This window comes from Lissotriton helveticus, chromosome 4_1 (genome assembly GCF_964261635.1).
Source record: "Lissotriton helveticus chromosome 4_1, aLisHel1.1, whole genome shotgun sequence".
Taxonomy (NCBI): Eukaryota; Metazoa; Chordata; class Amphibia; order Caudata; family Salamandridae; genus Lissotriton; species Lissotriton helveticus.
In genome coordinates this window covers 656,231,453-656,256,682 of record NC_136063.1, presented here as the reverse complement: position 1 = coordinate 656,256,682, position 25,230 = coordinate 656,231,453, and the positions used below count along the sequence as shown (strand labels likewise).

The 25,230-nt window shown below is 43.8% G+C and overlaps 1 protein-coding gene across 1 annotated transcript in view; it reads left to right on the top strand.

Annotated features, from left to right (window-relative positions):
* Positions 1–25,230, top strand: part of LOC144828042 (lipoxygenase homology domain-containing protein 1-like) — a 224,298-nt gene that overhangs the window by 148,716 nt on the left and 50,352 nt on the right. The window contains exon 6 of the mRNA XM_078686180.1: positions 9,760–9,892. Within this exon, the coding sequence (XP_078542306.1) occupies positions 9,760–9,892 (133 nt within the window). The remainder of the gene's footprint in view (positions 1–9,759; positions 9,893–25,230) is intronic.

Sequence of the window (25,230 nt, the reverse complement as noted above, 5' to 3'; positions counted from 1 at the left end):
GCCTATTGGACTCTGCAATTAATGAATTAAGACTGAATTTGAATTGTGAACCCTGCTGAGCACAGTGCAGGCCGGAGGCAGCAGTCAGCAAGGGCACACAGTCATGTGGCGTTGTCTTGAGCTGCACAGAGTTAGTGGCACCTGAAGCACTCAGTGTGTGCGCAACCAGTGATGATGCGTTGTCCGGGCAGGCCGCACTGGAAGCAATGTCTGTTGCCTACTGGACTCTGCAATTAATAAATGAAGACGCAATTTTGCGGGCCGCACGGGGAGCAATGTCTTTTGCCTAATGAATTCTGCCTTAATAAGGCTACGTGGCAGTGACGTGTGGTGCACTGAGTTAAGTTAGTGGCACCTGAAGCACTCGGTGTGTGTGCAGCCAGCGATGTTGTGTGGTGCAAGCGGGCCGCACTGGGAGCAATGTCTTTTGCCTACTGGACTGCGTCATCTGTAATCACGACTGGATCTGAATTGTGGGCCTTGCTGAGCGCAGTGTACGCTGGAGGCAGGGGTCAGCAAGGGCACACAGCCACATGGCGTTGACTTGAGCTGCACAGAGTTAGTGGCACCTGAAGCAATCAGCTTGTGTGCAGGCAGCGACTCTGCAATTAATGAATCAAGACTGAATTTGAATTGTGAGCCCTGCTGACCGCAGTGTAGGCATATGGAACAAAAGATGATATAAATATGGAATACATTGTCGAAATATTCGATCTTCTGAGTACAATCTTGTTGTACAATATTCTGATGCTGGAATCTGTATTGGTCGTTTGTCATATTGTCCACCTTTTCCAGTGGGGAAGAGCTGTGAAAAATAACAAGCTTCCAAACTTCTTTCCCAAACACTCATGGGAGTTCCCTTCACTTTCTTCATTTGGAATAATTTAATAGTATTTCCAAGCACTTCCTTTGAATATAAAGGATGTACACTATAATGTTAATACATTTCTTCACTTTAGGAGATGTCAACTTTTTTAATTTGCCCACTTGAAAGTTCGCTATCATCAACTCAATTGATTTCTTCTTCTTCCACATACACTTTTGTGTGGTAAACATTGTTTTTTGTGAGATATAACGTAGCCTTTTGCACTTTCCTGACATCTGCTAATTCTTGCTATATTTTTCGACTCTTCGTAGGAACACCATTAACTAGAATAACTACATGTTCAGTTTCCTTTTTCTCTACAGCAATAGTTTCAACATTTTTTTAAAATCTAAAGGTAAATACGCAACTCTTCTTTTTAAGCCTCTTTGTAAATCTGATGGAGCCAGCTTACCTGTTTTAGGCTTCATATGAACAATAGCCTGAAACGGGTGTACTTTTGCCTAATTAATTCTGCCTCAATAAGGCCACATGGAGGTGACTTGTGGTGCACTGAGTTAGTGGCACCTGAAGCACTCAGTGTGTGTGCAGCCAGCGATGATGCGAGGTCCGAGTGGGCCGCACTGGGAGCAATGTCTTTTGCCTACTTGACTACGTCCTCTGTAATCGCGACTCGATCTGAATTGTGAGCCCTGTTGACTGCAGTGTAGGCCAGAGCCAGCGGTCAGCAAGGGCCCACGGCCATGCGGCATTGACTTGAGCTGCACAGAGTTAGTGGCACCTGAAGCACTTAGCGTGTGCGCAGCCTGCGATGATGCATGGTACGGGTGGGCCACACTGGGAGCAATGTCTTTTGCCTAATGAATTCTGCCTTAATAAGGCTACGTGGCAGTGACTTGAGCTGCACAGAGTTAGTGGCACCTGAAGCACATAGCGTGTGCACAGCCAGCGATGATGTGTGGTCCAGGCGGGCCGCACTGGTAGCAATGTCTGTTGCCTACTGGACTGTGTCATCTGTAATTGCGACTCACTCTGAATTGTGAGCCCTGCTGTCCGCAGTGTAGGCCAGAGGCAGCGGTCAGCAAGGGCCCACAGCCATGTGGCGTTGGGTTGAGCTGCACAGTTAGAGGCACCAGATGCTCTCAGCGAGCGTGCAGCCTACTAGGATGCGTGGTCCGGGTGGGCCACACTGGGACCAATGTCTTTTGCCTAATGAATTCTGCCTTAATAAGGCTACGTGGCAGTCACTTGTGGTGCACTGAGTTAGTGGCACCTGAAGCACTCAGCGTGTGCACGGCCAGCGATGATGCGTGGTCCAAGTGGGCCGCACAGGGAGCAATGTCTTTTGCTTAATGAATTCTGCCTTAATAAGGCTACGTGGCAGTGACTTGTGGTGCACTGAGTTAGTGGCACCTGAAGCACTCCGTGTGTGTGCAGCCAGCTATGATGCGTGGTCCAAGCGGGCCGCACTGGGAGCAATGTCTGACTGCAGTGTAGGCCCGAGGCAGTGGTAAGCAAGGGCCCACAGCTATGTGGCGTTGATTTGAGATGCACAGAGTTAGTGGCACCTGAAGCACTTAGCGTGTGTGCAGCCTGCGATGATGGGTGGTCCGGGTGGGCCACACTGTGAGCAATGTCTTTTGCCTGATGAATTCTGCTTTAATAAGGCTAAGTGGCAGTGACTTGTGGTGTACTGAGCTAATGGCACCTGAAGCACTCAGCTTGTGCACAGCCAGCGATAATGCGTGGTCCAGGCAGGCCGCACTGGTAGCAATGTCTGTGTCCTTCTGAACTGCATCATCTGTAATTGCGACTCAATCTGAATTGTGAGCCCTGCTGTCCGCAGTGTAGGTTGGATGGAATGGTCAGTAAGGGCCCACAGCCATGTAGCGTTGGGTTGAGCTGCACAGTTAGCGGCACAGAAGTACTCAGCGTGTGCGCAGCTTGCGATGATGCGTGGCCCGGGCGTGCCACACTGGGACCAATGTCTTGTGCCTAATGAATTCTGCCTTAATAAGGCTACGTGGCAGTGACTTGTGGTGCACTGAGTTAGTGGACCCTGAAGCACTCAGCGTGTACACAGCCAGCGATGATGCGTGGTCTGGGTGGGCCGCACTGGGAGCAATGTCTTTTGCCTAATGAATTCTGCCTTAATAAGGCTACGTGGCAGTGACTTATGGTGCACTGAGTTAGTGGCACCTGAAGCACTCAGCGTGTGTGCAGCCAGCATTGATGTGTGGTTGGGTGGGCCACACTGGGAGCAATGTCTTTTGCCTAATAAATTCTACCTCAATAAGGATACTTGGCATTGACTTGTGGTGCACTGAATTAGTGGCACCTGAAGCACTCAGCGTGTGTACAGTCAGCGATGATGGGTAATCCGGGAGGGCCACACTGGTAGCAATGTCTGTTGCCTACTGGACTGCGTTATCTGCAATCGCGACTCTATCTGAATTGTGAGCCCTGCTGTCCACAGTGTAGACCCATAGGCAGCAGTCAGCAAGGGCCCACAGCCACGTGGTGTTGAGTGAGCTGCAAAGTTAGTGGCACCAGAAGCATTCAGCATGTGTGCAGCCTGCAATAATGCGTGCTCTGGGTGAGCTGCACTTGTAGCAATGTTTGTTGCCTACTGGACTGCGTCATCTGCAATCGCAACTCGATCTGAATTGTGAGCCCTGCTGTCCGCAGTGTACATCAAATGCACAGACATAACTCTGCTGTGCTGTGCCGCTGTGTTTAGAAGTGAACCACGCCCAGAGCCTATTTATTCACACTCTTACGCTGGAGTGGTGTACGTTGGACCAGCCCACTCCGCTTCCGCTTACAGGGGGGATGACACAGCTACATGACTGAGATCTTCCCCACTGCCTGAGGTAACATGGTTGCGTCCACTGTCCACAACACTACAAGCACCAGCAGTATATGTACACATGGAAAGGTCTGTACTCTGCATAGTGAGGTCTGTCCAGCACATCACCCCTACACTTGGCATTGTGTGCATTTTTATTGCTGGGTGACTTCCTCCTTCACACATACTTGGTTCCCACCTCTCCCAACATTCAGCTATTGTGTGGCAGAGGGGCCATGCCGTTTTGGAAGGCCCGCTGTCCTGTTCTACGCTGCCTCAGTGGTAGTAGGGAGGTATGGTCCGGGGGAGAGGTACTGGGGGTGGTGGTGGTGGGTGATGTGGCCTTCTGGGGTGACGGAGCTGCATGATCAGTAGCTCTATGACATGTGTTGGTCTTCAGATGTGGCTCTGGGCTGGGCTCCCTCTCATACTGTAGGTAGTTGTCCTGCTTTACACCAGTAAAAGGCAGATGTTACATTCTTACTGCTAACACGGCTTATTGCCTGTTTTTGGATCGCATCCCAGATTTGGCTGGTCATTGAAAATATCGGGAAGTGGTGTTTTCATGTTGTTTTTGCACGGGAAAGCCTACTCTGCATATCTTTAGCGTTAGTTGTCGCTCTCATTCTTGGCGATGTTTTTTGTGAAAGCTATTGCTGGAAAACTAGTGATATCTGTGGTTTTCACCAGGTTGAGAACGGGATGATAATTCTTTGGCCACTTTTGCTGCGCTAAAGTGCTAATAACTCAGTGATAAGTCCTTGAGAATACGCCCCATCGTTTAAAAAAAATTTTACATTCGGATTCGTGCACCCAGCTGCTTTTTTTAAATAAATAGTACGAATATTTGGGCCCTGGGAGTTTTTGTGGGACCCCCTGAGCAGGCCTAGGGGGGCTGGGTGTTTGTACCCTGCCCCCTTTTCTTGTTTTTTCATCTTTTTTCTTGTTATTTGCATGTAGCTACAATAAAGTCCTAATAAACAAAAGGGCTCGTTTTAGAGTGACCCTATAACCCAACAGTGGGGTCTTATCGCCGAGTTATCGTCACTTTAGCACAGCAAAACTTGTGAAAGAATTATCGCCTCATAGCAGGCTGCAGGCCCGCTCAGCTCTGGTGGCACTAACTCTGTGCAGCTCAAGACATCGGCACGTGGTGTGACGCCTGTGTCAGCCAAAATGCATCGGCTGCCACCAACTCTGTGCACCTCAAGTCATCGCCATGTGGCAGGAGGGCAGTGTCCGGCAAAGTGCTTCGGCTACCAGCAACTCTGTGCACCTCAAATCATCGCCACATTGCGGGAGACCTGTGTCGGCCAAAGTAGCTCGGCTGCCACCAACATAATAGGCACACAGATACTCCGAAATAGAAAGTGCAAATGGCATCAAGCGCGTGCGCCCGGCCCTTTTCATTGGCAGGGTCACATGTCCTGTAACGCCTGTGCTGCATGGGTATGGTGTGGGTATAAACCAGCCATGAGGGAGTGACTGTGGCATGCTGACAACTAGACCTGTGATCAGCAGACCACTACAGGGAAGACCTGGGACATGTAGCGTTGTAGTTCCCTCCCTGTAAGCGTAAGCGGAGTGGGCTGGCTGAAACATGCATCCTTCTGGACTTTACCAATATGGTGGTTTGAATCAGCACACCCACCGAGATAGGTACACAATGGGTGCACAGCTTTTAACAAACAAAAAATTATAATTAGAAATTAGCATTTAAAAAACTTTGAAATTCACTGTAAAAACCATAGGTTTCAGGCACGCTACAGTTAGAAATTGGCATTTAAAAAACCTTAGAAATTAACTGAAAAAACTATAGGTTTCAGGGACGTTAAAATAAGTTGAACATTTCTCTCATACAAAACCATAGATATTCCCCCGTTATAGTTAGTTCAGCTAACTATAACTCGCAACCCTGCAATGCACTGCTGATGACGTCACATATTACATCATTCATGACATGAACTAACTATAACGGCGGAATTTCTATTGTTTTGTACAAGAGAAATGTCCAATTCACCTGTGATCCCAATGGAGGGAAATGAATAGCCGAGAATTGTTCTGCGTTCGTTTTGCCAGCAAAGCCTGTGAACAAGAGCCAGGAGGCTCGAAACGCGTCAGGCAAAATCTGTAATTCAAAAATGAATGCACAGCCCTGCTCCTGCATTCAATAAAGCTTTGTTAGCAATCTTCTGTTGGAGTGCGCCTTCGTTTTTGGACACGACTGGAAAGTAAGTATATATATATATTCATTGAAAAAACCATTGGTTTCAGGCATGTTATAGTTAGAAATTAACATTTAAAAAACCTTGGAAATTCACTGAAAAAAACTTTAGGGACGTTAATTCCCTTAGCGCCGTACACTCTGGTAATTGAAGTGCTGCGAATAATAAACCTTCCAGTAGGTCGCACTGTTTGCCAAAATAATAATCATTATTACTTGAGCCCTCCAGTGGGCCTCCAAACATGCCTGCGCAGTCAATTGACTATCTCCTGTGGCACAGGTGAGGCAAAGAACAGTTCTTAACCCCTACTGCACCATTTAACATTTCAAAGTCAGTGCGGTTTCACAGCAGGACAGCCGTTATCATACTTTCCAGTTGTGTCCAAAACTGAAGGCGCAATCCAACAGAAGATTGCTAACAAAGCTTTATTGAATGCAGGAGAATGACTGTGCATTCGTGTTTGAATTACAGATTTCGCCTGACCCGTTTCGAGCCTCCTGGCTCTTGTTCACAGGCTTTGCTGGCAAAACTGAAGCAGAACAATTCTTAGCTATTTATTCCCCTCCAGTGGGATCACAAGTGAATTCCTTTAGCGCTGTGCACTCTGGTAATTGAAGTGCTGTCAATACTAAACCTTCCAGTAGGTCGACCTGTTTGCCAAAATTAATAACCATTATTACTTGAGCCCTCCAGTGGGCCTCCAAACACGCCTGTACAGCCCATTGACTCTCTCCTGTGGCCGCAATGAGGCAACGAACAGTTCTTAGCACCTGCGGCACCACATAACATTTAAAAGGCGGTGTGCTTTCACGGCGGGACAGCCGTTATCATACTTTCCAGTTGTACCTAAAAACGAAGGCGCACTCCAACAGAAGATTGCTAACAACGCTTTATTGAATGCAGGAGCAGGACTGTACATTCATGTTTGAATTACAGATTTCGCCAGATGCGTTTCAAGCCTCCTGGCTCTTGTTCACAGGCTTTGGTGGCAAAACGGAAGCAGAACAATTCTCAGCTATTTATTTCCCTCGATTGGGATCACAGCTGAATTTCTTAAGTGCTCTCCCCAAGCTTCCTAATGCCCTGGGGACCCCATCCCAGAGGCCCTAATGAAGATGCCCCGGTGCTCACCCCGGACACCCAGAGCACAGAACATTGGGTGCCGTGGGTGTACCCCAGGGCCTTTGCGGCCTGCCGGCTCCCCTGCATGATTCCATCTTGTATGCAGTGAAAGCCGGCTTTGCTCCTGCCTGGTTGGAAAATTTTATTTTCTCTTCTCACACCAGGTGGGAGCAATCTCATTTACTCTGCCCGCAAGAACACAGGCAGGGAAACAAATGTCTGCTCCCACTCGGCTTGAGCATTTTTGCTGCTTCTGTCAGCTGGGAGCAGACAAGTTTTCCCTGCCCACACTCTTACAGGCAGTGCAACTCTGTCCTGGGAGTGTGACACCTAATAGGAGCCAGTCTGGGGGATGGGAACCCGGGGCCCTAGGATGCTCGGGGAGGCGGGACGCGCACCTTACTCCCCTTTTTAAATATGGTCCTTGATCTAGGCTCGGGATGTAGGCTGAGTGCCCCCTCCCCAGTAATAATGATGCTAGAGCCGGGTGGATGGGGCTCCAGGCAGTAATTTACTCAGGGAGGGCGTCCGCATTTCCCGCTCCCATTTGATAATGATGCTGGACCCCGGTAGATGGGGACCCTTGAGCCATAATGGGCTAAGGAGGGGCACTCCATGCACATCCCCCTCCCTTTCCATATTAATGCAGGGCCCCGGGAGATGGGGTCCACTGGACCAATATTGACTCAGGGAGGGGTGGCCACTGGGGTGTCCCTCCTGTACTACCCCCACCCAGGGCGAGGGGGCAAAGAATCCCTTTCCTGCTCCCTTACATTCTTATTTTTTAACTTTTACAGGACAGGGTGGTCCCTTGTAGATTTCATTTCACACAGTTGAAAGATCAGGCCAGTGCGACAATAATGCACCATCAATGTGTATAAACAAAATCTAATCAGTAAAAAGGATATTTAGATGATTAGTAGAAGCCATAAATACTGGAAACACATCAGCTGTTCATGCAGATAGAAATTAAAGCTCTTATTTAGTGGCCTCTTTGTTCTTGTGTCCATATATCCGTACTTTATATTCATATTAGCTTTGCATTTCTAAATGTATTAAACCAATACAGTGAGATCAACAGTAACAATTAATTTCTTTGAACCTTATTTCTTTGTCAAAAACTTTAGAAAAAAACATACTACAAATCAATAGATTGCTCCTTATTTCCAATTCATCATCCCTGAAGAATACGTTTGTATGAGTTTTAATCACATAATAGGTCAGCACAGTTATCTCCCCAGTAATCATATTTCATTGATGCACAAATGAACGATGGAATGAAGTACTATACTATTTTGGATTTACGTATCTTCACCCAGCCAATCTGCATGCAAAGAGAAACACTTCTGGGTCATGAACTATACACATCAATTGTACACTCATTCCATGTGCCCTGAAGGTGTAGTCAGGGGAAGTATAGCTGTTTATTCTAAACTTGTATGTCCCAAGTTATCTACGTTGCTGAGAATCTATAAAGAGTTGGAATATGTAACAATTGTCAACATATTTTCTTTTAACCATTTTTTAAATAGAAAGCATTTTTCCATGTGGAGTCTCCCTTTCCTACACCATTCCAACCGTGGAAAATGTTTCACGCCCTTTCATTCACTTGCTGCACTGCTTGCATTTGGTTCCTAAAGTCATAAATCTGGAAGTCCAAAGACGCAATGCAAATAGCTGCTAGTGTTTGTGAATCCCTATAATAGTGAACATTAATCCACTACATTTTCCTGACCTTGCACTGACACTCCTCTGTCCCTGGGAAGCCCCATAACTATACTTGTGCACTCCAGTCCACTTCTGAATGCTGGATAATCCACATATTGAACGTTGACGTGAGAAAAGTTACATGAAAAACTGGCTTTGTGAATTAATTGCCAGCAAGCAAATTTCACGACTTTTCAGTACTTGGGGTCACATGTACAAAGGTATAGTTTGCGATTAACAAATAGTGATTTTTTACAATATGCTGTTAGGTAATTGCGAACACCAAAGTACAAATATGTCTTTGATCCATTTTGTGATTCCCACTGGGGCGTAAATAGACCTACCTCATGAATATTAATGAGGTAGGTCTGAGATTGCGACCCATTGTGAATTGCTTAAGTCACAGGGATGGTGGCCTGCTGCGGTCAGCAGACCAGAATGTCTGTAATTGCTTTTAAGTAAAGCACATTTTTTATTTTTTTTAAATACAGCCCATTTTCCTTAAAGCAAAACTGGATGTGTTTAAAAAAAAGAAACTTTTTTTTAACACCCCCTGCTTTTAAAAAACCTTTTTACAAACATTCACAAAGGGGAAGGGGTCCCTTGAGGACTCCTTCCCATTAGCAAATGGGTTACCACCCACTTGAAGTAGGTGGTAAAATGTGAATGTTTTGCAACCATTTTTCGGTAGCAAAACATTCACATTTACCACTGCGATTCGGTATTATGAAGGAACACGCCCCTTCCTAATACCAAATCCTAAACCCAATTTGAGATTTGGTAATAGGTTACTGAATAGCAAATTGGGCTTCATACATGTAATAAAGCTTTTTTGCTTACTTAAACTGGCTGATTCTAGTAATTAGGTTGTTTACGACCACAATATACTGTTGTACTTGTGCCCCATAATTCTTACGCACAGAAAATGCGAGTTGCGTTGTCTGTAAATAATGCGTCTGAAGGAATATATTTTTTTCTTGTGGCAGAGTATTGGAAAATAGAGGAATTTACTAATTATTATCTATTGTCTGCAGCTTCGCCTGAAAGATCTGGACACAAAGGAAGAGCTTGGATTCCAGACAGCAGAAAGATGGCTCTTTGGAGAGGATGGTTCAGAGACTGTGACCGAACTAGCAGCAATACGCCCGGGGAGGGCGCCGCTGAATGGTAGGTCTTGGCGAATTAGGACATAGAGAATTTAGCATGCCTCTAAACATGTCCTAATCAGTGTTCATAAGGCACACATAAGTTGGGAGGAAGACACGACTACTGTCAGGAAATCTTTGTGAATTGGACCCTTAGCACGCAGTCGTACCCGTTGCAAATTAAATGCTCACTAGAAGTAATGTTGAAGGGCTTTGAATCCCTCTATACCTCTGCTAGAACTTTCATGAAAAGAAAATGGTGCAAAGCATTAGAAAACATCTATTGTACCACGGAATACAACTGAAGGAAAGCTTTGCCTCAATCACTAATATGGTGGTATTGCATGAGAAATATAAAATATTTAAAAGGCTGAGGGGCAGATTTATGTTAACTGGCGCATACCCAGGGATGCGCCAGTTAATGTGCACCACAGTGCGCCACAGCTCCGCCACCATGAATGTGCCGCATTTACAATGCGGCGCACCATGGTGCAAAAACGGCACAGATGCGTGACGCATTTGTGCCGTAAAGGTGGCGCATTGCTGGAGTTGCGTCGCAAGCGCGACGCAGCTCCAGCAATGATCAGGGGTGCCCCATCTTCACAATGCTGCGTCAAGACCTACGCCTGCTTCAAGCAGGCGCAGGGTTTTGACGCAGCATTGGCCTGAAAGTGACTGAGTGAAATCTTATAGATTTCACTCAGCCACTTTTAGGAGGCGTTCCTGCGCAGGAACTCCCCCCCCCTGCGCAGGAACGCCTCCTTATGGCGCAGGGCTTTACAACGTGAGGCATCTCCTAGATGCGTTACGTTGTAAATAGGGCGCATTGTTTGCGCCGCCGTTGCGTCAAATAAAGTGACGCAATTGCGGCGCAAAGAGGCGCAAGGGCCTCATAAATCTGCCCCTTAATATTTTTGCCTGCATACTTGCAACCGAGAGAATTTCGGGAAATCATATGTATTTATAAGAAACCTTTATTTATACTAGACTTAATTTCCCTTCAGAATAAAAGTAAAACTAATATCTCTACTTGCAGAGTCACTACAAAGATCTTTGCAGCCTGGTGTAGGGGAAGGGGTGATATTTTGTCTCCCAGAATGCAGAGGGCATTTGCACCCCTTTTTAGGCACAGACATGGTGGCCACTGTCTGGTTTTGTTCTAGAATGGCCCTGCGTACTTGGGGCACATTTATGGCCTGTCTCTCAAAATAAGCACTTGAAGCCCCTCATCAAGTTAAAATATGCTCCTGGCAAAGGTTGCTGTAAAATGTGTTATGTGTTATTGATATAGCGCACACCTCACCCAGAAGGGTAACCTGGCGCTAAAGCAGGAGCTGTATGGGCTGAGGCGGGCCGGGTCTATTTTCTTGTGAAATTCAAGATCTGAGGAGTAGGCTCTGAAGTACAAGGGCACACCATTCCAGACTTTAATAGTAAGGTCGTAGAGCTCCACTGTCGCATCTGAATCTGCCTATACCTAGGGTGTGTGTGAGTAGGAGTCTGGCTGAGGGAAGGTGTCTGGTAGGTGGAAGATTATGCTGTTGTTTAGTTACATGGGGCCAATGTCGTGTAAGGCTGTGCACGTGTATGTGAGGAGTGTGAAGAGTGCTTGTTTGTGTATTTGGAGCCAGTGGAGCTCTTTGAGAGAAGGGGTGATGTGGATGCAAGCTGTGAGGTTGAGCCTGACGATTGATTTTTCTATGGTTTGGAGTTTTCTTGTCAGTTGAGTGGTGATTTCAATATAGTGTGCGTTACTATTGTCCCCCTTGCTGGTGATGTGGGCTTGGGTGACGGTTTTGCAATTGTTGATTGGGATCCATTTGAAAATCTTCTTGAGCAAATTGAATGTGTGGAAGCAGAAGATGAAGACTTAATTCAACTGGTTAGTCATGGTGAGTTGTTTGTCGATTATTATTCCTAGGTTCTTTGCGTGTGCTGTCGGGAGGGGTGGGGGCCCAAACTTGGCAGGTTACCAGATACTGTCCCAGAGTGAGCTGTCTTTGCCAAAGATTACTGCTTCTGTCTTGTGTGTGTTGAGCTTGAGGCAGTTGGTTTTTATCACTCTAGTGACGTTGGTCATGCAGGTGGGAAATATGAGCTGGGTGTTGTCAGCATAGAATATGATGTTTATTACATGGGAGCAGATGATGCTGGGGAGTGGGGCTGTGTATGCGTTGAATAGGAGGGGCTGAGCAAAGATCCTTGTGGAACTCTGCAGATGAGGAGGATGGACAGGGCTGGACTGGGAACCAAAAGCAGTCCTTGCAAATTTTGTCAGACCAACCCCAGCATGGTGTGCAGCGAGCAAGCGAGTATGACCACTACAAGGGGGTTTTGGGGAGTTCTCCCCCCCCAAGAAAATTGTGATTAATAAAATGGCAAAAATAGTGCATTTTACTGTACATTTGTCATTATAGATTTAATTTGATTTGCTTTTAAAGCATAGTAGATGATGACCTTACAATGCACCAGGATACAACAATTGTTGTTAAGGCTCTTCAATGATTCCTTCACTATCACCCTCCAACAGTGCCTTTCATCTCTACGTAGCTCCTCTCTCACATGTATTTCATTTGTGTTATAGTGTCTCTCACAGCAGTGTAGGGTGCCAGAGCACATTGCATCACACACATGTAGAGATACAATGTATCATATGTGTATAAATCAGTGTACAAAAAAAACATACATAAGACAAAGGGGGCTACAAGATGTAGGATTCACATTTCATCCATGCTGGTCGGCATTTTTGTTATAGTGCTTCTTCTGGCGAAGCACAAACTCAGGATTCAGAATGTAGCACAGTGATTAGGGTTGGCTTTACTAATACGAATTTATTTCTACCCAAACAACCCCCTTTTATGCTACATTAGAATAATGAAAGACTCAGGAAAATCATATATTTCTATTCTGTATCATGCAGTTTGCATGCAGCTCTTTGATGGCAGTTCATAACTCACTTTGCTAGTTTGTAACTTATTAACTGCACAGTTACAATAGGATCTCTGTGACAAAAGCAGTAACCCACTGAGCTATGCACATAAAATACTGTCCTGTTATCTGCATGGTAAATGTTCTTTGAGGCAGGCATTTTAACCCTCTGAGCTACCGTAGAGGGTCAAAACTCTGATCTCTCTCCACCAGGTACATTAATCTCTGAGTTATCTTGAAACTTTTATTATTGCCTTAAAACTGTTGGATATACTAGGAAGTCTGCAGCAGGTGCTTTTAAAACTGCTGCACTGCTACAAACGCCCCCCAGTAACAAAACCTGCACCCCACACTTCCATCCACCAGGGGAAATACCCTATGCCCGGTATGGCCAGTCTGACCGTGATGATGGGATGTAAGGTGAAAGGGCCAGGTGTACTTACTTTGTGCAGCCTGTCAGGTAGTAATAGATCCCGCAAATGTGGGGCGTTAGGTGCTGGCTTCATATAGTCGTTGGATAAGGAGGGGGTGGAAGACTATATTGAAAGCAATGGAAAGGTCCAGTAGAATGAACGCCGTGGTGTCACCACTATCAATGATCATACGGATGTCATCCTTAGCAGCAATGAGGGCTGTCTCTTCTGTGGTTGGGCTTGAATCCACATTGAGTGGTGTTGAGATGAGTGGGTAGGTGTTTATCAACTTTCCCATGACTTTTGCCGGTTAGGGTAAAAGGGATATAGGCTGGTAGTTGACTAGTGTCTTTGGGTCTTCTGAGGGCTTCTTGAGGAGAGGGAGTACTGTGGTGTGTTTCCAGGCATCTGGGTAGGTGGCTATAATGAGTGAGTCATTCAGGATTGGGGTGAGGGCTACTCTGATGGGGTCCCATCCCTTAACGAAACCTTGATGAGGGCAGGGGTCTGAGGGTGACGATGCTTTTATGCATGGTTGTTGCAGTTTCTCGAGTGGTGATAGTGCGCCAGGTGGTCAGGGTAGTGCTATGTGTGTTGATTGAGATGGGCAGGAAGGCGGTGATGATGGAAGGGCCTGGTTGGGACTCGGAGTGTTCAGAATAAAAACAATTATCTATTCTTAACCTTACATTAATGCTTGTTAACCTTGCTGTAGTTATGGTTTCTTGTGCATGCACTATATATCTTCATTCCAGTTGTGTCTCCAAATTACCATTAATAATAGATTTCAGGGTTAGATTGGAGGGTAAAACTCTAAAAATTTAGGGTGGCACAAAATTGAATGATCTCCAAAAATGCATCTCAATTCCTATTTTTTATCTCGATTTTTGACTAGTGATGGTCAAGAATGGCAGTGATTGGTGAATTAATTGTATTGGTTTGTTTTATGGGTTTATTCAGGTTGGTATGTTGATTCCTCGTGTTTTTTGTCTGACCTGCGATGATTATCTGTTGCACTTTCATGCTGTCATTATAAATATGCATAAAAAATGCAGACCTCTTTAAAGAATATACAACAATAGCAGCTCTGTAAAAATCGATGTGAAAACGTCTGCAAGAGAGAGACGTTCTGGGGTTCTGATTGATGCAAAATTAGGTTCTTATTACTAGCATAACCCATTTAGAAGTTCAGCAAGTTGGGGCAATGTGGATGTCTTTCAGAAAGGTATTTGGTCAATGCAGTGTATGTGTAGCTGCGGTCCAGTTCGCTAATTGGAATGTGTGGGGGGTAGATGATGGGTGGGGCAGGGCAAACAGTGTGGTATGTTGGAAATGGTTTCCACTTCTTTGAAAATTCTCACTTGGAATGTTCGGAGGTTGGCAGCATTCGAGAAACGCAGGAGGGTATATCCTAACCTAAAAAGGTATGAAGTGTCAATATCATGCTTGCAGGAAACATATATGTGGGGGGGTTCGATTCCATGTATTAGACGGAGGTGGAGGGGACAGCTATATGCTATGTCTTATTCAGAATTTGCTAGAGGTGCTCTTATATGGGTGGGGCCCGGTGCCCCATTCAAACATGTGCATCATCTGGTCGACCCAGAGGGGAGATATGTGATCCTGCATGGGACCTTGGAGGGGAGGAAACTGAGTATTATAAAAGCCTATACTCCCAATGTCGACTGTCCAAATTTTTTCCCTTCCGTCATGATGGCAGCCATACCCGGGGGCAGCAGAGTTAATGATGGGAGATGTCAATTGTGTCCTAAATTGCAATCTGGATCGTGAGCCTCCCCGACTACACACCAAACCACGTTTGACTGAGACACTGACCAATATTTTACAGAGCATGCAACTCACGAATATTTGGAGGGTGCGTAACCCCGGACAGAGAACATTCTCATGCCACGCACCAGCAACTAATACGTTTAGCCATCTGGACTATTGTTTCATCTCACAAGAGCTGACCCTCAAAGTAAAGGGGATAACATACCAAGCAAGATAGATCTCGGACCACTCGCCAGTTTTGCTCCGCTACAAGGGCCATAGACTTAAACTGGCAATCCCTATGTGGCGGCTCAGGGCGGAGGCATTATCAGACACCCCTTTGTGGTGCCTGTATGGACTGCTTTAGCTAAATACTTTGAGGAAAATTGGGGTTTGGCTGCGAGCAGAGCATATGAGTGGGACGCCATGAAGGTGGTTCCTAGAAAATGAAATGAAAATGAAATGAAAATTAGTATTTCTAGAGTGCTGACTGCCACTCCGAAAGGAGCATCCTGGCGCTGGTATGGAGTTGAACAGCTACTCAGAAGTTCTTAGATGAGAGAGAGGCAAAGTTCATCTGAGGCTCCAAAAATCCAAGTCTGTAGTTCTTTCCTATATTGTACTTCACATTTATGCATTCTCAGATGCGGTGGCAGTAGGTGACAGGATCTGGTGCCTAATGCTGTTATTGATTTTCCTCCCCTAGTTTTGCATCTGAAACTGGGAGGTTTGAGTAGGTTGGCTGATGATGACCTGAGGGTTCTAGTTGTACTGTAGGGGGTGAATCTTTGTGCGAGGTATTTTGACGCCAGTTTAAGTGAGGCTCTGAAGGTGATAAGGAGAATCTTGAAGAGTATTCTCATGTGTAGTGGGAGCCAATGAAGGGTTTTCAGAGCTGTAGAAGCGGAGGGCCTCCGTGGAAGTTTTAAAGACAGTCGCGCTGCTGCATATTGGACTACTTGGAGTCTTTTTTAATGTTTGTTTGTTGGCTACTGCCAGAAGACGTTTGCAGTAGTCTAGCCACGCTAGTATCAGGGTGACTGCTACTGATTTCCTTGCCGCGAGTGGAATAGATCGAAGAATTTTTTCAAAGATTTTATAAGACTGAAGCATCTTTTAAAGTTGAGTTTGGCCTCCTTAGAGTTATGATCTAGAGATAGGATCATTTGGGTATCGTCTGCGTAGGACGGAACCATCGATCCCAAATTATGTTATTAGTGAGATGAGTGGAGTCATGTAAAGATTAAATAGGGCTGAACGAAGAGCCCTGTGGTACTCCAGTTGTGATGGTGCATTCCACTGATAAGAAGGTTCCAAGGGACACAGCTTGCCTGCGCATAGAAAGGAAGTATTTTAGCCATTCCAAGGCAATGTGTGAGATACCGCAGGATTCGAGTCTGGAAAGGAGGATGCTGTGTCATATGGTATCAAATGCGGCCGATTGCTCGAGTAGGATCAGCACTGCCTTCCTACCTCTGTCAGCAATCATTTTAAGAGAGTCTGTGATTTCCAGGAGTACAGACTCGGTGGAATGCTTAGGGCGCAACCAGATTGTTGGGGGCTGAGGATGTTTATGGCCTCGATGAATTTAGTTAGCTCTTTATGCACACCTTTTTTCGGTAATTTTTCCTAGTAGGGGAAGGAGTGATATGGGTCGTAGATTGGAGAGTTCTGATGTGTCACTATTTGACTTCTTTTTCAAGGGATTCACTAATGCTAACTTCCATTCTTCTGGCACTGTTCCTGAACTATTTAATTTAAAAGAGAGAGACCCCTTAGACCAGGGGAATAAGGTACTTGTTCAAAGTGGAATAGAGTGTTTCCCTTGGCACAGTTTATTCGTTAAGCCCACATGTTAACTTTGGATATTTAAACATTTAAACACTATAAAACAAACCAATACGTATATAAAAAGGCTGATATAAATTTATTATTCTTAAAAACAATGACAGTCACAAATTTAAAAAATATGGTGTTACCATATTACAAATGATAAAAACAAAGGGAAGAAAGCAAAAAACCTTTTCTTCTAACAATTTATAATGCAACTGAACACAATATCATAAGGAAAATCAATGACGAGTTCAATGGACAGTACAGGATAAATAAATCAAATTCTACTACACCACAACAAAGAGAGACACATAAAGACAATACAATTTTGTCATTCCAGCTATGGCACACCGAGTGTATCAATCTCAGACTGGCAATCTTGGGTACATATACTAATTGTACTTTACAAAATTGACACGGTTACTCAGTTGTGCAATTCGTTTTGCGTCGACGCGTTTCGATGGCTTATTTCATATTCTTGCCATCTTTTTCAAGACTGTTGTATTTTCGTCTCCCTTTATCAGCGGCACTGGATGGTTACCTTAAATTAGAAGTTCCTATGAGCAAACATATGGCCATCAGTATCTATTTTATATTGCCAATTTAATCATTACATTACCGCACCTATCCCTAGTGCAATCAAACTTTATACATCCAAGGTAGTGTACATCTTGTTTAAAAAACCTCTCAATTTCATTTCTCATTTGCTATGTTAGAACCATTTTTCTAACCACCCTTAGCGACTGCATCAGGTTACACCAATGTCTCATTAGTAGCCAACTTAGTACCTGCAGTTATCCAATCTTACCATGTGTGCTCCTACAATTCAATGTCACCCACCCGCATATTGGCAGTATAGACTTGTACTTGGACTGAATTAAATACACACGGGTTAGGGTCAGTTTTTACCTTTTATGTCATATTTAGGAAGAATTTCTCTGTTTGTCCTGCACAGGCATATTATAGGGCAGGGCTAATCTGAAAGATAAGGAGATATTTACAGCTCCGCATTTTACACTATTGTAGATCCATTACTTAGATCTCCTAGAGTTGGCTTGCTTTTTACATTTTATACCTGCTAGGGATTTCCTTGCTGCTTATTCTTTCCACGTGATAAAATCAAGTCAACAGTCCTGCGCAGGGGTTATCTGTAAAAAAGTATGTATTGGTCCTTCACTGACGCTTATCATTAAACATTTTAAATTATCTTAATCATTAGGACTTCTAACCCGGATTTACCTTTATTTATTATTATCTAGTTGGCGGTAACCCACTGGTCGCGTCTGCTGGAAGGGCACGTCCCGCCTTGTTTAAAAATGGCTTGTATCTAGTGGTAGATAATGAATATTGTTAAATTTTACCACCCCATATTCCTAGGATGCAACAGTCTTTTATGGCTTCTTAGGCCTTTTCAACACGACCCACCTTGCTCATTAAGTCGCAGTGTTTAGTACGGAGCGGATACTTGGCCGGGTCAGTCTTTTAATCTGAGAGGCAAAGAGAGGATAGCAGGAGCAAAAGTTAATGTCTATTCTTCCTACCTCTCACACCTTCCAAACGCTACATTCTAGCCTTCTTACCTTGCAAAGCGGCAGCACTTGTCTCTCCACTCCTGGTCCGTTGCAATCCTACGTCTGGTTTCCCGTAGCGTTCTGAATTACCCGCGCTTCGTTCCTCTTTTTAAAGCCCACTGATTGGTTAAATCCAGATCAGCTGGGTAACTCTAATGAGCGGACGGATGTTATTAGACCGTGGTTTCCGCTTTTTCCTATGCGTGCCTCGCCTCTTTTTCATTTATTGTGTGCGAGCCAGCCCACTGGGCGGATCCCATAGTTGTTTTGTACACGCATCTTAAAATGCGTGCTAAGCCTCGCTTTGGTGCGACTTTCGCGGCTCGATTTTTTTATATTTGTATTATTAGGTCCGTAATTGTTTGTTTATATCCACACCATTTCTGGGATTACTGATCACTCCTATTACTATATTTAAATAGGGCATGCGTGCTCTTTAATGCTCCATTTGCATGTGCCTATTAATTTATTTGCCACCATTATTTTTATGTGATACTAATGCACCGCAGTATACAGTTTGAATCTCAGAATATAACAAAGGGGCAAAACACACGGGCATAATGATTTTCTTACATTCATCCTATTTCTACAGAGGTCAAGCAATTAGCGGATTTCCTCTATTATTTTTGCAGGTTTGTAGGCTATGGTTCTTTTAATTATTAGTTAGTCTCGTTATTCCAGGTTACTTTTAATTGTAGGCTACAATTTTCATCCAGTCTTCTTTGGAATTTAAACCTTTGTCCACTGTGTCTAGAAAACACATAAACCATTGTTCACGTGTTTTTCTTAGGGCATCTATATTGCCGCCTCTTCTGCTTACAGTTATTTTCTCTAGAATGTACCATGTAAATTCATTACACCCATGGTTTACTTTTTGGTAGTGGTGTACTAGGGGAGCATTATCTTTCTTATTTTTCAGTGAGGATCTGTGTTCCAGTAATCTTGTACGCAGCTCCCTGCCTGTCTCGCCTACATAGCCTAACCCGCAAGGGCAGACTAGCAAGTAGACTAGATTTTTGCTCCTGCAATTATTAAGAGTCCTTGGTACCAAAGTTTTACCATTGAATACCAGTTTCTTACACAAATACAAATATAAAAAAATCGAGCCGCGAAAGTCGCACCAAAGCGAGGCTTAGCACGCATTTTAAGATGCGTGTACAAAACAACTATGGGATCCGCCCAGTGGGCTGGCTCGCACACAATAAATGAAAAAGAGGCGAGGCACGCATAGGAAAAAGCGGAAACCACGGTCTAATAACATCCGTCCGCTCATTAGAGTTACCCAGCTGATCTGGATTTAACCAATCAGTGGGCTTTAAAAAGAGGAACGAAGCGCGGGTAATTCAGAACGCTACGGGAAACCAGACGTAGGATTGCAACGGACCGGGAGTGGAGAGACAAGTGCTGCCGCTTTGCAAGGTAAGAAGGCTAGAATGTAGCGTTTGGAAGGTGTGAGAGGTAGGAAGAATAGACATTAACTTTTGCTCCTGCTATCCTCTCTTTGCCTCTCAGATTAAAAGACTGACCCGGCCAAGTATCCGCTCCGTACTAAACACTGCGACTTAATGAGCAAGGTGGGTCGTGTTGAAAAGGCCTAAGAAGCCATAAAAGACTGTTGCATCCTAGGAATATGGGGTGGTAAAATTTAACAATATTCATTATCTACCACTAGATACAAGCCATTTTTAAACAAGGCGGGACGTGCCCTTCCAGCAGACGCGACCAGTGGGTTACCGCCAACTAGATAATAATAAATAAAGGTAAATCCGGGTTAGAAGTCCTAATGATTAAGATAATTTAAAATGTTTAATGATAAGCGTCAGTGAAGGACCAATACATACTTTTTTACAGATAACCCCTGCGCAGGACTGTTGACTTGATTTTATCACGTGGAAAGAATAAGCAGCAAGGAAATCCCTAGCAGGTATAAAATGTAAAAAGCAAGCCAACTCTAGGAGATCTAAGTAATGGATCTACAATAGTGTAAAATGCGGAGCTGTAAATATCTCCTTATCTTTCAGATTAGCCCTGCCCTATAATATGCCTGTGCAGGACAAACAGAGAAATTCTTCCTAAATATGACATAAAAGGTAAAAACTGACCCTAACCCGTGTGTATTTAATTCAGTCCAAGTACAAGTCTATACTGCCAATATGCGGGTGGGTGACATTGAATTGTAGGAGCACACATGGTAAGATTGGATAACTGCAGGTACTAAGTTGGCTACTAATGATGAGACATTGGTGTAACCTGATGCAGTCGCTAAGGGTGGTTAGAAAAATGGTTCTAACATAGCAAATGAGAAATGAAATTGAGAGGTTTTTTAAACAAGATGTACACTACCTTGGATGTATAAAGTTTGATTGCACTAGGGATAGGTGCGGTAATGTAATGATTAAATTGGCAATATAAAATAGATACTGATGGCCATATGTTTGCTCATAGGAACTTCTAATTTAAGGTAACCATCCAGTGCCGCTGATAAAGGGAGACGAAAATACAACAGTCTTGAAAAAGATGGCAAGAATATGAAATAAGCCATCGAAACGCGTCGACGCAAAACGAATTGCACAACTGAGTAACCGTGTCAATTTTGTAAAGTACAATTAGTATATGTACCCAAGATTGCCAGTCTGAGATTGATACACTCGGTGTGCCATAGCTGGAATGACAAAATTGTATTGTCTTTATGTGTCTCTCTTTGTTGTGGTGTAGTAGAATTTGATTTATTTATCCTGTACTGTCCATTGAACTCGTCATTGATTTTCCTTATGATATTGTGTTCAGTTGCATTATAAATTGTTAGAAGAAAAGGTTTTTTGCTTTCTTCCCTTTGTTTTTATCATTTGTAATATGGTAACACCATATTTTTTAAATTTGTGACTGTCATTGTTTTTAAGAATAATAAATTTATATCAGCCTTTTTATATACGTATTGGTTTGTTTTATAGTGTTTAAATGTTTAAATATCCAAAGTTAACATGTGGGCTTAACGAATAAACTGTGCCAAGGGAAACACTCTATTCCACTGTTCCTGAACTTAAAGAGGAGTTGACAATCGGGTTTATATTTGGGTTGACTGTGTCAATAATCTGGTGAAGAATTGTAGGGGGACAGGCATCTAAGGGAGTTCCAGATTTGCATGTTATGATTGCTTCGCTAGTTTGATCCAGTGATATTGGTTTAAATGAGCAGATAGAGTATTTGGTGGTATCATATTCGTGCTCTGAAGTGGCATGCGTAGAAGAGATAGTGTCCGTGATGAACCTTTTTGGATATTCATGATCTTTTCTTCAAAGAAGCATGAGATTTGGTCGCATAGCCTTTGTGAAGGGGTACGTTCTTATTGTGAAGCTTTAGGATTTGTGAAAGACTTTACAACGGTGAAAAGGATTTTTTGGTCTAGTTTAGCCTCCTGTATTTTACTCGAGAAGTAATCTTTCTTGGCTAACTTAATCTGTTTGTGGTAAAGCTTTCTGCTTATTTTAAATGCTTGCTTCTCTCTGACGTCGTAAAATCTTCTCCATTTACGCTCTTGTTGTTTACATTGGTTATGTGCTGCTTTGAGCGTGGGTGTAAACCAAGGGGCTCTCTTGGATTCTGTCTTTCTATTTATGTTGGGTTTATCTTGTGGGATAAGTTTGTTGCTTATTGCAGTCATTCAAGTGTGGAAGAGGCGTGAGTCTGCTTCAGTGTTCCCTGTGAGGGTAGGTGTCTGTACCTGAGCGGTAATAGCCAACTTAGGATGGTGGGCTAGTTGTGTCCAATTTTGTCTGGTCTGATGTACCCTTTATTGTTTGTCGAGGTGTTTTGTCATAGGAATTCTGAGTGTGAAAGGGACTAGGTTATGGTTAGACCATATTTGTGGAGTTGGTGGGTCTACCGAAAGGAGGGTGAAGCTAGAACAGACCCCATCCAGTGTGTGACCCGCTCGGTGTGAATCCACCATCTGGGTCAGTCCTAGTATTTCTATTATTTGGAGGAAGTTGTCTACTCCTGGCTCTTTCTTGTCCTCCAGGTGCAGAATAAAATCTCCTAATAGGGTGAAGTTAGCATATCTTAGAAGGAAATGACTTAGGGTGTCTCCCAGCGATTCATTAAAATTGGCACTGTGACCCAGTGGGCGGTAAATTAAGGCTCCTGAGAAGGACACAGAGGCTTTTAGTGAGATGCAGAAACCAAGACTTTCTGCTCCCTTGATTGTATCTAATTCAAAGGAAGTGCAGTGTAGAGTGTCTCGAAGGATGATGGCCATACCCCCTCCTCTGGAGTCCCCTCTTAGACAGACCCTCCAGGATTTAGCAATTTCGCGGTTTGCCGTGAAATCGGCACTTTTGTAAAAATGCAGCGATTTTTACAAAAGTGCCAGCGAAATCGGCACTTTTGTAAAAATGCTGCAATTTTTTAAAAAGTGCCTGCAAAATTGGCAATGTACATCCCCTGGACCTAATCCCGTAGTTGATGATGTTCCGCCCCCACAGGGACATCGAAAGCAACTCCCCATTAAACTCTTCTCCCTCAATCAGGTCACCTGCTGTCCATACACTTCTGTGAGGTGGAGTCAGCATCTGATCTACTCAAGACATCTGATGGCCCAGCAAACCGGGAGTGCTCTCTACTCTGCAGGATCTTGATCCAATATAAATAAAGGACCTGATCTAAGAGGCCTTGAAGGCATATAAAACATGAGGGCAAAGAGCAACTCTGTGTGGTGCAGACCTGTGGGCTATCGCCAGCCACTCTGACCTGTCGCGGAGACCCTGATTAATCCCATTTAAAATATTAGGAGTGCCCCCGTACTAACTCATTTCCCGTTTCCTTTACATGATGTTCAATTATAATCTTAATTTATTCATATAACATTAATTTAGACGTCGACTTCTAAGTGCCATATTTATTTAGGGCTAGCATGTGTATTTTTATTTTTTTATTTTACTGATATGGTTTTATAGGCTTTGTCCCAAAACAAACTATATTTGATTGATTGAGAATATATTTTTACATGCCAAACATTTTCAAGGCTTGGCTTGTGCATGGACTCTTCGAGCCAAGACTGACCCTTAGCTCGGCTTGTGCTTAATTTATTGGCTCACTCACCTGTGCTTAATAGAAATATTGTTCCTGGGCAGGGATAACATGTGTCTTTAATTATTCTGCAGTAAAACTAGGGGTTACCACGGATTGTGTGCTAAATTCTGTATATTAGCTTGTAACAAATTGAGGCAAACATGAGAGGATTTTTTACAAATATTCTTCCCTTCTGCAAATCAGGAAGTTAGCTTCAGGAAGTGGTAAGAAGAAACCAGAATCATTTCGAGTTTTAAAATAAATGGGCAGCGGTAGGATTTCAAAAGGTTCCCATAATAATAAAGTCAGTTATTTTTCTCACAGTGGGCCTTCTCGAAACCTGTTCAACGGGCCATGGCCTGTCCACGAAAGCGGTGTCCAGCCGCCCTCAGACTCTTAGGCATCTCATTGGTTCAGTAACAGGGGTCCTAAACTGTTTATTAGAAATGCCCACTACTTAGATCGCTTCTCCTGAGAGGGGTAGGTTTGGGATGTCTGCTGTTCTCACAGTAGAACAGGTAGCGCCAGTGTCTAGCAAGAAGGTGACGTCATTTCCTTCAACCTTACCTTCTATGTATGGACCTGACTGATCTACCGGCAAGGATGCGCCAAGCACGCATTCCTCTTTCCCCCCTCTCAGGCACCGTCATAAAGTCTCTTTGTCCAAAAATGTGTCCTGCAAAAGAAACTGTGGTGTTACAGGATTTTTCTTACCACTTCCCTCCCGGAATCCGGTGTCCACACTGTACATGGCTTGACTCACAAAATCTGGCATTGGGGCAGGTGAAAATTGACTCTGTATTACGTGTTGCGGTTGTCTCATTGACATCTCATTCTGCGTCTGTGGATTTAAATTTTGAGGTTGTATATTATTATTCTGTATAAGTTTACACTCGTTTTTCCAATGTCCCAATTTTCCTCACCCATGACAGGTAAACGTTTTCTTTGCCTCTTCCTTGCTCGTTCTCCCTCTGGGTTTGCTCCCACTACTTTCACCTTGATCTTCCCCTCTTCCTTGATTGTTTGCCTGTTGACTTAACTGGAGTTGCTGTTGTTCTGTTAATTTAACTTGAGCCCATGTTACCTTTTCTCCTAATTTCTTTCATCTATTATACATTTCATCCCCACAGTATTTTGCATACTTGAGGATTTCATCAATAGGTTTTGCCTGCCAGCACAATCTATGCTCTTTAATCATCTGTGATATCTCAGGCTTTAGTCCAGACACAAAATCATATATGAAGTGTGTTGTGTCCTTATTATCAATGTTTTCTAATCCACTACACTGTTTGAATACCTGCAAAAGACGCTCATAATATGCATGTACAGAGTCATCTTTTTCTTGGGTCGTTCTGTCTATTTTATCCAATATGTCTCTTTTGGGGGAATCTTTCCTTTCAAGTAGGTTATTACCTGATGATTTTTTTTCATTGCCGTGTCTGACAGGGCTCCTGTTTTTGCATCTCATGGGTACTCATCATTAAGCCAAAATACTGAAATTTTGCATTCTGTCCATAAGTCAGCAGGAACAATTATGTCAAACAAACCATCTAAATCTCTAAGCTTTGGGAAGTAATTAGCAAATGATAAAATATCCTGTGGCGACCATGGGACATGTACATAACCTCCTCCTCGAACTTCTCTCATTGGACTCAACTTTTTCTGTTTCTGTCATTAAATACTCACATGTCGTTCGATTTGCCAGTGCTTCTTCCTTTTTCTTTGTCCATCTTGCTTTCCATCTATCTCCATTTTTGTAACAATTACAATAATTCTTT